This window comes from Lepidochelys olivacea (assembly GCF_965140295.1).
Source record: "Lepidochelys olivacea isolate rLepOli2 genome assembly, chromosome: 6".
In the NCBI taxonomy this organism is placed as follows: domain Eukaryota; kingdom Metazoa; phylum Chordata; order Testudines; family Cheloniidae; genus Lepidochelys; species Lepidochelys olivacea.
The window spans coordinates 67,210,129-67,226,619 of record NC_140416.1 but is presented as its reverse complement, the minus strand read 5'-3'; the positions used below and the strand labels follow the sequence as shown (position 1 = coordinate 67,226,619).

The following is a 16,491-nucleotide window of genomic DNA, read 5'->3' as shown; positions in this document are numbered from 1 at the left end:
GTGTTCCCTGCATGTGCTTTTAGTAACACTGTATGGTTAGTAAAACTGAAAGTATTACAATCACCTCCGTGCTGCCAACTCTCACGATTCTCTCACTGGTCTCATGACATTTGATGTTTTTCTTAGAGGCCCAGCTCCTGGAGTCAGGTGATTACATGAAAATCACAGCCCTCATTTAAAAAAAAAAGTTTCAGGGCTTCGGAGTTTTAGAGAAAAGTTTGAAAACAAAAACTGTAAAGGCTCAAAAGCCAGAAAGCACATAAAAAGAACACAATTTTTTAATCTCATGATTTTCAAGTCCATCTCATGACTTTTGGGGGGCAGGTGGTGGGTGGAGGAACTGGCTTATGACCTCTCGATGCTTGCGGGCTGGCCAGTACTGCTTTTCCATCACCATTTATGCTACTTATTTACCCTTTGCATTTCACTCAGCTCATCAAGAGAAACTAAGTCAGTCTTCCGTTCCACTTCCTGCTTCTAGTGAGCTTCACTTCCTAGTTCTCAAACACTAGCCTAATCCTTTGGAATTGGGGTTGCTAGAAAGGAATATTTAAGGGTTTTGTTTTTTTAATATGGCTGACATGTTTTTCAAAAATCATGAAAACATTTCTGTGAACAGTCTATAAAACCTTTTGTTTACAAAACCTAAGCCTAGGCCCTAAACTATTTGGCTGCCTCTCTTTAGGGAGCTAAATCTAGTCCTGCCCTTTTTCCTCTTCAGAACAACTTCAGTCCACTCCCCAGCTGTATAAAGGTTTCTTTACTCAGCCAAAGGCCCTTCTGTGGCTTGATCAAATCTGAAAGCAGCTGCCTATTTCAGCCATGGGGCTAAAAGGAAAGTGATTTCTTATTTTAGGGCTCTATGGTGAACCAACTGTTTCTCTGTATTTCTTTAAAATTAATTAAAATCCAGTATAAACTTAAAGGCGAAGGGCCTGATTTTCCACCCACTGGGGCCTGATTTTCCACCCACTGAAGCTGATGGGAGTTTTGCTATCAACTTCCATGGAAACCAGTTCAGGTCCCAGTAGTAAGAAAAATATCTACTGCTGGCTTTTTAAATTGTCTTTGTGATGTTACAAATTGATGTTGGGAGGTTAGTGTGCTTGTCAGCAAGTTTCATATCTGGCATTTGTTTCCCCACAGTGGAATGGAATTGGAATAGCCAATTGGGCACTTCCTTTTTCCTCCTACCCTAGAGTTTGGTGAACCTGTTCATGAAAAATAAGAGTCACACCCTTCCCATGTCATCTGACATGTCCCAAAGCAAATGTGATCTGAACCACTGCTAAGATTTTTGAAGCATTTGAATAACCCTTTCATTTTCATACTCTTAAAATGTCCAAACTCTGGCTGGGACCAAAATCAGAAGAATTCCACTAAAAAGATGCTTCTTGGGTCATTTCTGGCTGCAATCACCCAGGGAAGTCCTGGAGATCTGATGAGGAAGCCCATTCTCAGATTTCCAGTCAGTTTTGCAGAGTCAAAAAGATTCAAGTAGTTCTAAGCATCTGAATGTTTGAGAGTTTAACTGAACATAGCCTGAACTTTAAACCTCTTCATATTCACTCACCACTAATCTTACCCTCATGATCCCTAAAAAGTCCAATGGAAAAGTCAGCAATTCTACATTTTAACGTCTACGTTTACGGGGGTGGGGGGTGGGGAGGAGAGAGAAGATATCCTACCACACTGTCTGCAAATAAATGACAAACAAGCCTCATTTTCTTGGCTATTACTTCTGCTCAATCCTTGTAACAGTCAACATGGTGGTGTTCCTTCAGTAATTAGGAGTATCTACTAGTAATGCTGTAAGGGATATAACTCCTACTGCATATACACTGAAACAGGAATACATGATACTTCTACTGAGGCTTAGTAACAAACAGGAAGGACTAATCTAGTCATAAATGTTACTAAAATTGATAAGTTGGCTAATGTTGATACAGTCACAAATGGTATTCATGTCAGTAGCTATGAAACAGTAAGGTGGATGTAACCATTTCTGATATTAACATGAATGTTATTAGGGTGACCAGATGTCCCGATTTTACAGGGACAGTCCTGATATTCAGGGCTTTTTCTTATATAGGGGCCTATTACCCCCCCCCCATGTCCCGATTTTTCACACTTGCTATCTGGTCACCCTAAACATTACTCACATCTGTACTCAAGTAATAATGAGCTGATTTTTCAAAATATTGTTAACTGTATATGTTGAGTTTTCTGAGTCTTAGAGATTTTGGAGGGAAAATATGAAACAAGAAATAAAGGATTTCCTATAAATTCCCTCCACATCTTTTCAGCTCCCAATACCAGTGCAGAAATGAGATCCAAAAGAAGTTGGCAGTTTTATAAAATATTAAACAGATTTTGTTTTCCACATTGACCTGGAAAAGACAGGACTATTTTGGGATTGCAGTGGAAAAACTGCCCCCGATTTCTCAGACAAAGAAAATGAACAGCATATGAAAGACAAAAGTAAGTAACTGAACAGAAAGTATTTTCTAAGAGCCTTGAAGCATCAAGAACAGCATGGAAAGGAAAGGGTGAGTGTGTGTGTATTGGTAGGAGGAAGTGAATGAATTACAGCTCTTGATTCGGTGCTAAGAGCTGAATTTTCATTACACTGAGGATTTTAAGACTACCTGGACAGCCAAGGCACCAGTCTGTAAAAATAATAAATGCAAAAATTATACCAAGAGGCTAATTTTGAGGGTGGTAGGGAGGGAGATTCAAATCTTCCCTCTGTACCCATTACTCCAGAGAGTCTGAAATGTCTGTAGCCAGAACTTTTTTCCCCCCTTTCTATTTTGAGGTGAATTGGACAAACCCTTTCTGAGATATCAGATACAGAAAAATTAGAACGACTTTTTTGGGAAAATTCTCATAACACTTTTTGTTCACTTATAATTAGAGCTGGGGAATGTTTTCATTTCTTTTTTTTCTGAAGAATGCGTATTTTGGCTGAACAAAACTATTCATGACTTTGTTCCTGGAAGTGGAGTTGGGTCTCATGAGTGAGTGAAAGCAGGGGCTGAGAGTGAGGATTCCTGTATTCTATTCCCGGTCCTGGGAGTGGAGTGGGATGCACTGAATGAGAGAAGGTAGAGGTGGATTCCTAGATTCCAAAGCCAGGAGAGCCCATTGTGATCATCTAGTCTGACCTCCTGTATAACACAGGCCATGGAACTTCTCCAAAATAATTCCCAGAACAGATCTTTTAGAAAAACATCCAATCTTGATTTACAAGTTGTCAGTGATGGAGACTCCACCACAATCCTTGGTCAACAATTCCAAACATTTGTTGCCGGGTGTGAATATTGCATCATGGTTTGTAGACTTTAGGATCTAATATAACTTAAAATCTATAGCTGAAATGCCAATCTTTATGCCAGTTCCTGATCTGAAATTTTAAATGCTGCTCAAGCTCCTATGGTGATTACAAACCCACAGTTTTGCAGAGCTTATGAAACATGTGAAGCAATTCTGAAAGGTTTCTAAAGCATTAAAAGTGTTCATGTGGTGAATTTCATGCTTTAAAAAGGTTACAAATGCAGAGACATGGATTCCCTAAACCAATAACGCACATCCAAAGTCAGAGGACAAATCTTAAAGTACCTTTAAAAAAAGCCTAAGGAATTCCCAAGAAAGAAATTTGTTAAACTTATATTACAGTAACAAATATGCATTAACCACTTGGGGGGGGGGGGGGGACCTAAAAAATGTATGTGAAAAATTAAGGAAAACTACAAAGAATGGAAATCTTGGAAAAACAAAGTTAAAATAACTACAACGAAAACAAACCCAGGAAAGGATGGAATTGCAAAGTCAAGGTACTCAAACATCCTCAACTAAATCATGGGACAGTTATGCCCGCACAATATTCATTTTCAACATAGACAGCATAAGCTGTGTTAGTCTAACCCCTGGTACTCTGTACCTTACTCAGTATACTAGTCAATGCATCGCCCATCACGTGTGTGTATGCAAACTATACTATCAGAGGCTGTTCTCCTTAATGAGAGGAATGCAAACATCTCACCTTTTACATATTAACACACACTGAAAACCCATCCAGCCCCATCCCAATTTACCAATCTCATTCCCTTCTGCCAGGCAGCAAGAATTTTACCATTTCAAATTCTTAATATAAAACAGTGGATCTGTGGATATCTTAAGCCGCATATACCCTCAGACTTGTTCTCTATATTCTGATACACATACTATGCTACAACTATGTAGATGAATACCTATAAATAGGCAAAAAGAAAAGGAGTACTTGTGGCACCTTAGAGACTAACCAATTTATTTGAGCATGAGCTTTCATGAGCTACAGCTCACTTCATCGGTGCCACAAGTACTCCTTTTCTTTTTGCGAATACAGACTAACACGGCTGTTACTCTGAAACCTATAAATAGGCATAATTCCTGGGGGGAAATGCCAAGGGATAAGGGATTTCAGACACTGACTAGCTGTAAATCTGTGGCGCTTATGACAGATATGGATCTACCTCTACATGGAAGCCAAGTCAGGATGTGGGAACATAAGAGTCCCAGGGTGTTTGAGTTACTTCAGTTCTGTATTTCCATGTTTCCCCTACTTTTAAAAAATTATTAACCTTAACTCTGAATGTCCTTTTCTAATAGATGCATTTATTATTATTTGTTACAATCTAGGACATTGAGGTTTCTTTCCCTTAAGTAAAGCTGGCTGGAAACTTTACATCCACATTTTTTTAATGAAAAGTGGGGGAAATATATTGACAAAAAATGGTTGTGAAGAGTTTCATGTTTTTCAACCAACTACCTTCAAGATTCAAATAGAGAATCACTACCAACTCCTTAATGGAGTTTTATTTGGCCTGGAAATTCAATAGACACAAATCAGAGCTCTTCTCTTATTCCAGTGTCTATCAGAGAGTTCCCTTCTCGCTTATTGAACAGCCACCTCCATCTCCCTTAATTCTACACTAAGCCAATGTTATTTCCCTCTCTGTTACCCATCGCTCATTATGGATCTGATGACGACAAATTACAGCCCTGAATAGGGAGCATCATGGAGTCTCACTAACCCAGGGCATGGCACCCACTAGGAAGTACACTCCACCCTGCAGTCAGCCAATTCCATTATACTGTGCAAGGCTCTGGTCCCACCTCCATTGTCTCTTTTTCAAAGGCATATGTAGGCACTAATCCTAGGCTTGGACTGTGACTGACCCCTGTGCATGGGGCAGAGAAAGCTCCTTGCACCCTCATCCAGTATGGACCCTCAAAGGTGCTGGTCACAGTCTGGCTATCTGGCTTTGAATTCCCCTCCAGCCCAAACAGCCAAGTGTCATATCTGCTGTCACACATCTCTCATAAGAGATCTAAGTTTTCTGCTGTTCCACACAGCCTGCTGTCGTACCTATTACCTATCTGATGCTTTGTACACAAGGATTCCTTTCCATCTTTTGTTTCTCTGCACCAACAGGTTCTGTCACACCAAAAGTGAACCCAGTGCTGTAATGTGGGAGAGGAGACAGGAAGGGGAGCAAGTAAGAGAGGAATTTCCAGAGGATGAACTGTGCTCAGATGCAGGGAAGGGCTGTGAGCCTGGTCTAGTTCAACAACTTCCACCCCACCATTAACCTCAGCCTGGACCAGTCCACACAAGAGATCCACTTCCTGGACACTACAGTGCAAATAAGCGATGGTCACATAAACACCATCCTATACCGGAAACATACTGACCACTATACTTACCGACATGCCTCCAGCTTTCATCCAGACCACATCACACAATCCATTGTCTACAGCCAAGCCCTAAGATACAACCACATTTGCTCCAACCCCTCAGACAGAGACAAACACCTACAAGAGCTCTATCAAGCATTCTTACAACTACAGTATGCACCTGCTGGAGTGAAGAAACAGATTGATAGAGCCAGAAGGGTACCCAGAAGTTACCTGCTACAGGACAGGCCCAACAAAGAAAATAACAGAACACGACTAGCCATCACCTACAGCCCCCAACTAAAACCTCTCCAGCGCATCATCAAGGATCTACAACCTATCCTGGAAGACGATCCCTCACTCTCTCAGACTTTGGGAGACAGGCCAGTCCTCGCTTACAGACAGCCCCCAAACCTGAAGCAAATACTCACCAGCAAGTACACACCACACAACAGAAACACTAGCCCAGGAACCTATCCCTGCAACAAACCCTGTTGCCAACTCTGTCCGCATATCTATTCAAGGGACACCATCATAGGCCCTAACCACATCAGCAACACCATCAGGGGCTCATTCACCTGCACATCTACCAATGTGATATATGTCATGTGCCAGCAATGCCCCTCTGCCATGTACATTGGCCAAACTAAACAGTCTCTATGCAAAAGAATAAATGGACACAAATCTGACATCAAGAACTGTAACATTCAAAAACCAGAAGGAGAGCACTTCAATCTCCTTGGACACTCAATAAACAGACTTAAAAGACGCCATTCTTCAACAAAAAACCCTTCAAAAACAGACTTCAACGAGAAACCACAGAACTGGAATTAATTTGCAAACTTGACACCATCAAATTAGGACTGAATAAAGACTGGGAGCTGCTGGGTCACTATAAAAAGTAATTTTCCCAGTGTTGATATTCACCCCTTCTTGTCAACTGTTGTGAATGGGCCACATCCACCCTGATTGAATTGGCCTCGTTAGCACTGACCCCCCCCCCCCACTTGGTAAGACAACTCCCAGCTTTTCATGTGCTGTATATTTATACCTACCTACTGTATTTTTCACTCCATGCATCTGATGAAGTGGGTTATAGTCCATGAAAGCTTATGTCCAAAAACATTTGTTAGTCTCTAAGGTGCCACAAGGACTCCTCGTTGTTTTTGCCAATACAGACCAACAGGGCTGCCCTTCTGAAACCTGGTCTAGTTCAGTAATCAGTGTGATTGTTTTCCTGCTGTGATTCAGGCTCTTGGGTCAGGAATCACAGCTGTGCTAAGAAGGTTTTAGTTTTGGATCAAGGGTCTTTAAATATCTAGGGCCAGATTCTCAGTTGGTATAAGTCAGTGTAACTCCACTCAAGTCAACGGAGCTACATCAGTTTAGAGGCTAAATTTTGATCTGCTGTAATTTCCCCTCTGTTTATTTCTGTTTCTAGGAAGCTTATCTGTCTCCTCTCCCTCACTCACTTTTTTCTGTCTTTCACTGAAAGTTTAAGGAGAGTTCAAGTTATCTTTGTTTCTATTACTATTTTTCTGGGGCCAGAAGGAATGTTGCCATGATCCAGCATGGAATTACAAGCAGGAGTTTCCCTTCCAGGAAAGGAAACAACCACTATCATCATTGCTACACACCCCTACAATCTGAAGACAAGCATTTGTACACAAATGCACCTACATAGTACAGGATAGAGCACATCTAAACAGGTAGTCACACACACAGCATGTAGATGCACATACATATACAAGTACACCATGCATAACTAGGCACATATACAAACAGCTTGCACACACACACACACACACTTACATACATACAGTATGCAGTTAGGGAGATGTCACTGAACTAGTACATCCATTGCTCTGACTGAATCTCCCCATTTCTAAGTGGGCCGCAAGCACAGTGTTGTAGCAATGTAATGAACAGAGAAGCATGGACAAGTGGCTGGACTTTACCTCCCATAGTTGTCAAAGGACCATGTCTTCCAGGTCAGAAGACAGACTTTAAAATAACAGTGCATGTGAGCCCTTGCTTTGTTCCACCCTCCTTCCAGCCTTTGTTTGCATGATGTGTCCTCCCTGCATAAGAGGCTGAAAATCCCCAGTTTTCATGCCTTCCTGAGTTTCCCCTGAAAACAGAATTCCTCTCCAGTTAGCCTGACCTGTTCCATTGTACTTTAAAGATTCCCTCTACTTCCCCAATTTTCATGCCTAAAAATCTGTTCCTTTCATTTCAAGGCATCCCCAACTGGCACTCTCCCTCAACTGCTTAACCTTCAGTGCCGGTAGCAGTGCCTGGTACCATGCACCCCAAGGTGGACATCATATCCAGAGACAGGCTGCTATTTAGTAAGGGGGCTTGAATCCTCCTCCAACAGTTTTCAAGGATCACTTGGTGCTGTCCTGGCCTGGGACTAGTAGAGTGGTCTAATGAAACCACAAACCTGTCTTTGTGATGGGTAGCACAAAAGAGACTGAGGGGCTAATAAAAGGAAGGCTATCCACAAGAGGAAGGAGAAGGGGTTACCTCATCTCACCCCACTCATAGTATGTTCACCTCCGCATAGACGAAGTGAAGGAAAGAGACACCTAAATGCCTGGATGCCTCAGACGTCAGAGAAAGGACTTATCTCTGTGAGAAAGTTACACTGGTTTAATCTCAGGTGCTAAAACTTGTTCTCAAGCGACTTAAGCAAAACTGAAATAAGCCACTCAAACTGAAATAAGAGGTTTGCACTGATTTAAGGAAACTTGTTTTAATTCCCACATTAAGTTAAACCAGTGAAACTTTCTTGTTTAGACAAACCCAAAGACAGCACGAAAAGCTCCCTGGCTGCTACCAGCAGAAGGTTACTAAGAAATTAAAGTTGATAGGAGATACCTAGTAACAGCACATCCTTAATTCCAATACTGCTCTCATGTTGCACAAGTCAAAAGTGACTAGACAGGTTACTCTGAAACTCTTCCCCCAAGAAAACTTCTCTCGCCTAAGATGAAGCTTGAAAAATCCCATCCCATAACAATCGCACAGCAGACAATAGAAAGGGCTGAAAACAGGTGTTTGAACAGAAGAGTTCTCACAACCTTAGCTGTAGAGTGGTGGCCATAACCAGTAAGCCACCACTCGCTTCTCCAGCACTAAAAATCACTGTGTGGTGCATGGTATAGTCATGAACAAACAGTGTGTTAGAAATGGGAGGCTCCGCTAGGGCATATGTTTGTCTATAATTCTGTTGACAGGGCATTTAAGCTTTCTATCAAGAGAGCGCATCAGCACCCAGTCTTCCTTAGGGGATTGGCCTTCATGGAATTCCAAGGGGAAACCTGCTAAAAGGGAGGATTCAGAACAACATGGATGATGTAAAACTAGGCTCTTTTCTAGGCAATCATTCTCTGTCTGGTTTCCCCTTGCCCTCCCCAGCAGTGTTTTGGGGCTATAGCCTCCACTTTGGCCGCTGAAGAGGCAGCATAGGTCTCTTCCCCCCACGGTCTGGCTAACGCATCTCCCCAGCAACACCCTGGTTTGGGCTTCTTTCCTCCATATGATTTTCTGGGCTTTTTTGTAGGTTTTTGGTCCCCCCTCTTCCCTCAATAAGCACCAGCACTTTGAAAGTTTGACCCAGCAGAAGAGAGGGACACTGGTATAGCCCATTCAGGGCACAGCCCACAAGGAATGTGCATTTCACCAGGCAGAAAGCAGAAGATCAGTGTGGGGCTGGAGCTATCGTCACTGCCAGGGCTTAGGGCAGTTAAATCCAGCAGGAAACAAATGGCCATGAACAGCCTGATCCTGCTTCTATGGAAGTCATCAGCAAAACTCCCCTTGACTCCCTCAGGAGCAGGCCCTAAAAGAAATGAGTGCTGAGTCTCAGGATCTTCCTTCTCCAAGGCAGATTATGCCCTTTTGAAGCCCATAAAACCAGCTAAGGGGGTTAAACCTCTCTGTGCCCCTGTCACTTCTTGGACAATTGAGAATATTTTTGGCATATGGCAGGTCAGAGCTTGCAAACTATATATTTGTTTTCCTTTAGCTCCTTACTTGTGCCCTCTAAAACACATCTTCCTTATCCACCTCTTTCGAGGACAGCCACCCTTCAAATGATGTGCCCGCCAACAGCCACTATAAGAAAACCTAAGTATAATCTCATCACAGACAACAGTTTGAAAACCACTCCACCAAAAGCGGAGACTGAAACAAGAGTCAATGGCTCTGAATCAGACCCTGGGCAACCAAAGAACCAGGGGCTCTCCAAAGAAGAGGGAAACAGACAGCAGCTCTGCTTACAAGAGGTGTGCCAACTTCTAGTGTCTTCCCAATGGGAACAACACAGCCAGAAACAACACATATGGATGGCCCGGCCCAGGCTTTGTAAGCAGAAGTCTCCATAAATGCTGAAACCTGCTCCCAAGCTGCTGGCCTGGAATGGCCCCACGCAAATAAAAATGCAACATCCTTTTAGCACTTAGCCAGAGCTAGCAAAGACCTACGCCAGCCCCTGCAGGAGCTAGACAATAGCCCCCCCAGGGGAAGGCAGATCAGGTACTAGACTGAGGGTAAGCAGCACTACTTCGCTTGACAGCAGCCCCAGCCACCAGGCGCCGTCCCCAGTTGCATTCCTGGCAGTGTCCCCGGCACCGCGTGAACGCGGGGCGCCTTGGCAGGCGCCCGGAGCCTTTTCCTTCCAGGCTCTCGTGGCGCGGCGCGGCGCGGCAGTGTTAGCAATGAACCTGCGAAGAGGCAGCTCCCCACCCTGCTCTCCTGGCAGCTCCCCTCCTACCCTGCTCGGGTCCCTCCTGCGGCCGCTCGGCACCGGAACAGGGACTCCCTGCGAAACTCAGCCTGAGCACCGCGGCGCGTGGGGACCCAGCTTCGCACCCCGAACCGCTCCCGTCTACACCGCATCGCCCCGAGCTGGGCCCTGCCCCCCCCCCCAGCCCAGCCTCTCCCTGGAGACACCTCTCCTTCCGGGGCCAGTGGAAGGGGCGCTCTTCATTTCACCTCCCTCAGCCGCAGCCCTTCTCAAACTCCCCCCCCCCCCAGGCATTTCAGTAGCTAGCCATCAGGAGCGATCTACTGGGAGAGAGGTTTGGCACCGTCGGCTTCTTTTTCCTTTTTGTCTCCTCCCCCCGGCTAAAAGTTAACAGAAAACGGGGACAGGAAATAAGAGACTTGGTGTCGGGGGGCGGGGGGGGTGAGAGGGACTCGGTCTGTGCGGCCAGGGGGTGAAAAAGAAGTTACTCCACTCACCCAGCGTGGAGAGCCGCAGCAGCAGCTGGAGAGGGCTGGCCAGGTGCGGGAGACAAGCCATGGCTCTGCTGGGTCCCGGGGGCTTCTCCCCGCGCTGACCGCTCTCTCCGGCTCCACAGAAGCTCTGCTGTTAAGGCTGGGGCTCTTGCTGGCTTATAGAAGGATTCCCACCCCCTGCTCAAGAAGGTTCTCATGGGTCCTAAAACCCTCACGGTTCCCCTCACCCCAGTACGTTCAGCTACTGCGTGGGGCAGCGAATCCAAGAAGCAGCGCTCACATCAGTTATTAACGCACCCCTGAATACATTTTGTAAACACTAGCATGCCGTTGGAAGAGCTGGATTCAGTGTCTTTTTAGGTGTTTCCCCTCTCCTAATCGGTCTCATTCTGCAGTTGCCTTGATGGAACTGCTCCATTCCCCTCACCCCAACGCGCACACAGTTTGTGGACCAAATTCAGGTGATATGTAAGGTGAGTGTAAAATAGATTCCCCTAGGCATGAGTCTCCTCTGGCTGACACTGGTATGCTAGGGGAATCAGATCTCCTTACACTAATTTAGATTTCCTTACACTCAGCTAGACTTCCCTAGATCCACTTACACCCATTTACATCTAACTTGGGTTAGATAGAGCAGGAGGTACAGGTTACAGTAGGGTGTATGTTGCTTTACCTTCCACCTTCTGATACCCTCTGTGTAGGTGCTTTACTTATTAACTTCTTGTTTCCCTCTGGCTCCTCATGCGTGAGTTACATCAATTTACACTCCCTTAGATACTCTTATATTCAGAAAAAAGAAAAGGAGTACTTGTGGCACCTTAGAGACTAACCAATTTATTTGAGCATGAGCTTTCCGATGAAGTGAGCTGTAGCTCACGAAAGCTCATGCTCAAATAAATTGGTTAGTCTCTAAGGTGCCACAAGTACTCCTTTTCTTTTTGCGAATACAGACTAACACGGCTGTTACTCTGAAACTTATATTCAGAGGGACCTAATTCAGAGGGATGAAATCATAGAAATGTAGAGCTGGAAGGGACCTCAAGAGATCCTCTAGTCCAGCCCCTTGCACTGAGGCAGGACCAAGTAAACCAAAACCATCCCCGACAGGTGTTTGTCTAACCTGTTCTTAAAAGCCTCCAATGATATGGATGTCTATGTGTAAAAGGCAGATACGAGTTACACAGTGGTAAGTGGGTGTGAGTCTAAACTAACGTTAAGGGAGTCTAAGCTGAACACCATACATGTTGAAGGGGGTGGAGGAAAGCAGAGTTTACATCACTTTAGACTTCCTCTAAACCAGCTGTGTCAAACTTCAGTGGAGAGCCTTCAGTTCCATCTTTAAATCATGATCGATGGAGTGAGTTATAAATGCAAAACTCCATAACCCCCTCAATCCACACAATCTTCCACTGATGTCAATGGGAAGCTTGCACAAATCCCAGGTAGATCTGGTCTTAACACAGCTGCTATTGTTACTCCAACTGATGCAAAGGTAGGGATAAGGGAACCTCAAAAGATTCCCAGCACCTGCATACTTCTACTGCATACCCCCCCCCCATAGGAGAATTTAGAGAACAGGATTGTTATGTAATTACAACCAGTTCTCTCATCTCTATACAAATCTCTCCCTCACTGGATTAACAGCAGTTAATGAGAGAAAGGATGATCCAATGGGAAGAGCACTCACCTGGGACTTTGGAAACCCTGGATCAATTCCTTGTTTGCTACAGGCTTCCTGTATGACTTCAGGCAAGTTGCTTAGCCTCTCTGTCTCAGGTCCCCCACCTGTAAAATGGGATAACAGCAGGGCTCAACTACCCAGGGGTGCTATAGTGATTAATATATTAAAGATTGTGAGGGGCTGAGATAATCTGGTAATGGGGGCCTGTGGAAGAGTAGACTCACTGCAGGTGTGCCCCCTCATGACTAGGTGGGGCATAGCAGTGGTGTCTTCTCTAGCACCCGCTGCTGATAGTCGCTGTGGTGGTGCACCTCTTCTAGTTCCAATTTAATCCTCCAGCCAGGTGACGTTTTAGTCCTATGCCATCCAGTGTAATAAAAAGACCAACAAATAATCCCCAAACAAAAGAGCCTTCTTCAGCTAGTTCTCAACCCATCCTTGAGGCTCAGTCTTCAGCCCCATACTCAGCTCATAGTCCTTATGTAAAGCTAGTATGCCCCTTCCTCAGGCTGGTTCTAGAACCTTGTCCCACCCTGTGCTCTGGGCTCCATCTTGGGCACCCCGTATTAAGCAGCTAGGTCTGCTCCTTGAGATACATTGCTGTTTTTGTGGGCCACTTCCTACCTCTGAGTCCCTGGGGCTGCTTCCTTGCAACCTGTACTTAACACAGCCTCCTCTGATTCCCTGTTAGGCTTTTCCCTAGGTCCTCCCAGCTCCTTTCTTACTAGGACACTGCCCCTCTGTACCTTGCCTCCTTTCCAGGGCCCACGCCAGGGATTAATTCCATCCCTATAGCCTTCTTCAGCTAGCCTTCCCCCCACAGAGAGGGCTCTCCCTAGCTCCTGGGTTTCTCTATCTTAGATCCATCTACTGGACTCCCCAGATGCTCTCACTTCTTTCTTTTATGAAGAAGATCCAGTTCCTCCTCAGGTGGGCCTAATAACAAATCAAGCCTGAAATACTCTCCAGGTGCAGCCAGGTGGGGTCACTGAGCTGTCAGACTTTTGTTAAACCTTGTTCACCTGTGTAGGGTAGACATCCCATCATAGCGACATGTAAGTAACCAAAATAATTAGATAGCCCTAAAGACTGAAATCCTCTTATGTTCAGAAATAGCAATAGCTTTTTCTTATCACCCCATCTTTAATGTAAGGGGACTACTTCGGGGTATGAGGGAACAGTTTGTTCCTCATGACACATTCATAAAGTAGATTTGAATCAGTACTTAGGTTTAACACCCTTTATATCAGATGTTACAAGAACATTACTTAGACACTTGTTCCCCCACAAAAGAGCTTTGATAAGGTGTGAGGTAAAGTTGCTGCTGCCCCACACTCACTCCCTGCCTTCTACATCACAATGATGTAAAAGTTAAAAAACAAAACAAAACAACAACCCTCAAATATAGCAAACCAGGAAATACAGAATTAAGATTCCCTTCTCCCAGGGTGACCACACTACCATAATTGTACCGCAGAGGAAGACCACAAGGAGCTCCTTTTTCTCCCCCTACTGCAAGTGCTCCTAGTGCAAGACGCAAGAGGTATGCTAGGACAGAGAGAGGGCATTTCAGGGGTGGGAAGGAGTGTGGCTGGCACCGTCTGCACACAGCTGTCCACGGATCCTGTGATGTCAATGGGACTACTCACGTGTAAAATTAAGCAGCTTCATAAGTGTTTGCAGGAGTGAGGCCTTCAGGGCTGATTCATCACTGTGTTCCTCCAGTTTCATACAGATATAATTCCAGCCATACTGCGTTCATCAGTTTTATGCCGGTGTAACTCCCTGAGTGAGGTTGCAATGACTGAAACTCATAGGCTTGTCACTGTACTTTTAAAAAGCTGTAACAGATTCATAATTTTCCTTCCCTCCAGATGTCTCCCAAAGGCCAAGGATTTAGTCTCAAATTATTTGCTTAGATTTAATAATAAACTGGAAGGTTGGTTTGTGTATTGACAGACCTACAGTGTTCTGTTTAACTACAAATGGGTTTTATGATGCAATTAAAAAAATAAAGAAACGAGAGCGAGAGAGAGCACACTAGGTCATGGAAACAAAACCTCCTGTTTTTTTCGTTGTTAGTAAGAACTTCAATAACAGAGAAAGCAGCAGTGAGGTAGTTGTGTGTCTTGATTCCTGGCCTCTTAGGGGTCGAGGCATTCCAGGCCCATGACCCAGCTTCTGGGCTCTTTGATGTGACCTCTGTTAAGTAGGGATTCAGATATTTTAGTACTTTATTTATCCCATTATCTGAGCAACTTGCCCTAGATCAGAAGTGTCCAACCTCTGGACCAAAGGCCCCTTGGAGTCCTCAAGGCTCTTAATTGTGACCCTTAAGGGAGACTGTGTTAAGAAGAAAATTTGCATTTGATTACAAAGGGAATGAAGTACAAAGCAACCTCTGAGCTGCTGTTCTGAGCCTACAGTTTGGAGTTAGGAACCCAAGTTAGGAGCTGCTTTTAGGCTCCCAGTTCAATTTCACAAGTACTTAGGAGAGAGAAGGAGCTAGAGAGGGTGCAGGGTGGGGTGAGAAAGGCAGCTTGAGGTGAGCTGTGGTTCCTTAGCACATTGAAATAATATGTGGGGCTACTGGCTGATAAGGTTGGACTCACTGCCCTACATTGTCAGTCACAAGGCACAAATTACTCCAGAGAGACTGGGAACAGAAAGTACCTCAGGAGATGGGAAGACTGTTCCAAAAATCCACAAGAAGCTTCTCCATGGACAAAGACAGGCAGATAGTGATGATGATAAAAGCCAAGTCCCTTCAAGCAGGTGACAGACACAGCCTCTGCTTATCTTCAACTTCCCAGCATCTGTCTGTCTCTCTCATTAGTAAAAGAACTGAGAACATGACTGACTGCTACACGAGGATACAAGAGACATCTGTTCTCTCTTGCAGTCAGCAGCTGGAGATCCTGGAGCAGGAGAAGGAAGGGACTCTACAATGACGGCAGCGAGAAGGTGCATTGGTCCAGTAGTTGGGGGAAGATAACGTGTGTAGGTGAGCTTCATAGTCTTGCTGCTCTGGATTGTAACATGAGGCTGAGTGTTGAGTACTGCTGGTCAAAGGAAAAACAGCAGACACTTGGCACTTCTAACAAGAGAGGTAGCAACCATCTGATGTCATGGCTGAATTCCAGGGAGAATTCCTCCGTTGACATTTCTCTTTATTCTTGGCGAATTGGGAGGCAACTGGCCACTTTTACCCCAAGGTAAAGTACAGGTAAGATCATTATCATTCAATATGGCCTACTTGCCTGGAGGCTAAGCATGTGATCTTGTCATCAGGCAGACGTAGGACAGACTTTTACCAATTATTGCAGGTGTTTATGCATACTGATCAGAATCTATTATTTGACAGGAAAGGACATAGGGAGGAGTCAACCCTTTGCTGGCCTGTTACCATCTCTGTCCCTAGAGCAAGACATCTGTTAGACAGTAAGACTTGAGTGTTAATACAGGGTCATCAGGCAACCCACTCATTGCTTAAGCATGAGGAAATTTATACTATTATAGGGATTTCCTTTCTGAATGAGACACCCATATATGGAAGAGTTGTGTTCTCCTTTGTTGTTTCTTTCACCCGTTCCCTTCTTTATCTATTCATCTTAGATACTTATATGGCCCCCATTAACATAGCATTTGAGCATATTCATTTGTCTTCACAACACTCCACTAAAGTAGAGAAATACTATTATCCCTGCCCCTTTTTTTAAACAGAGGGGGAATGGAGGCAGAGAGAGACTAAAGGTATGTCTACACTGTATGCATGCTCGTGCCCTGGACCATGTGCATGCAGGAGCAAGCCAGGCAAACCCACCTTAGAGTCCACATTTGCTGTG

General features: G+C 44.6%; 1 protein-coding gene across 1 annotated transcript in view; it reads right to left on the bottom strand.

Annotated features, from left to right (window-relative positions):
• LTK (leukocyte receptor tyrosine kinase) overlaps positions 1-11,045 on the bottom strand; it is a 163,483-nt gene extending 152,438 nt beyond the window's left edge. Inside the window, exon 1 of the mRNA XM_084629926.1 lies at positions 10,969-11,045. Coding sequence (XP_084486052.1) covers positions 10,969-11,029 — 61 coding nt within the window. The 5' untranslated portion in view covers positions 11,030-11,045. The remainder of the gene's footprint in view (positions 1-10,968) is intronic.
• Between the last annotated feature and the right edge of the window lie 5,446 nt (positions 11,046-16,491).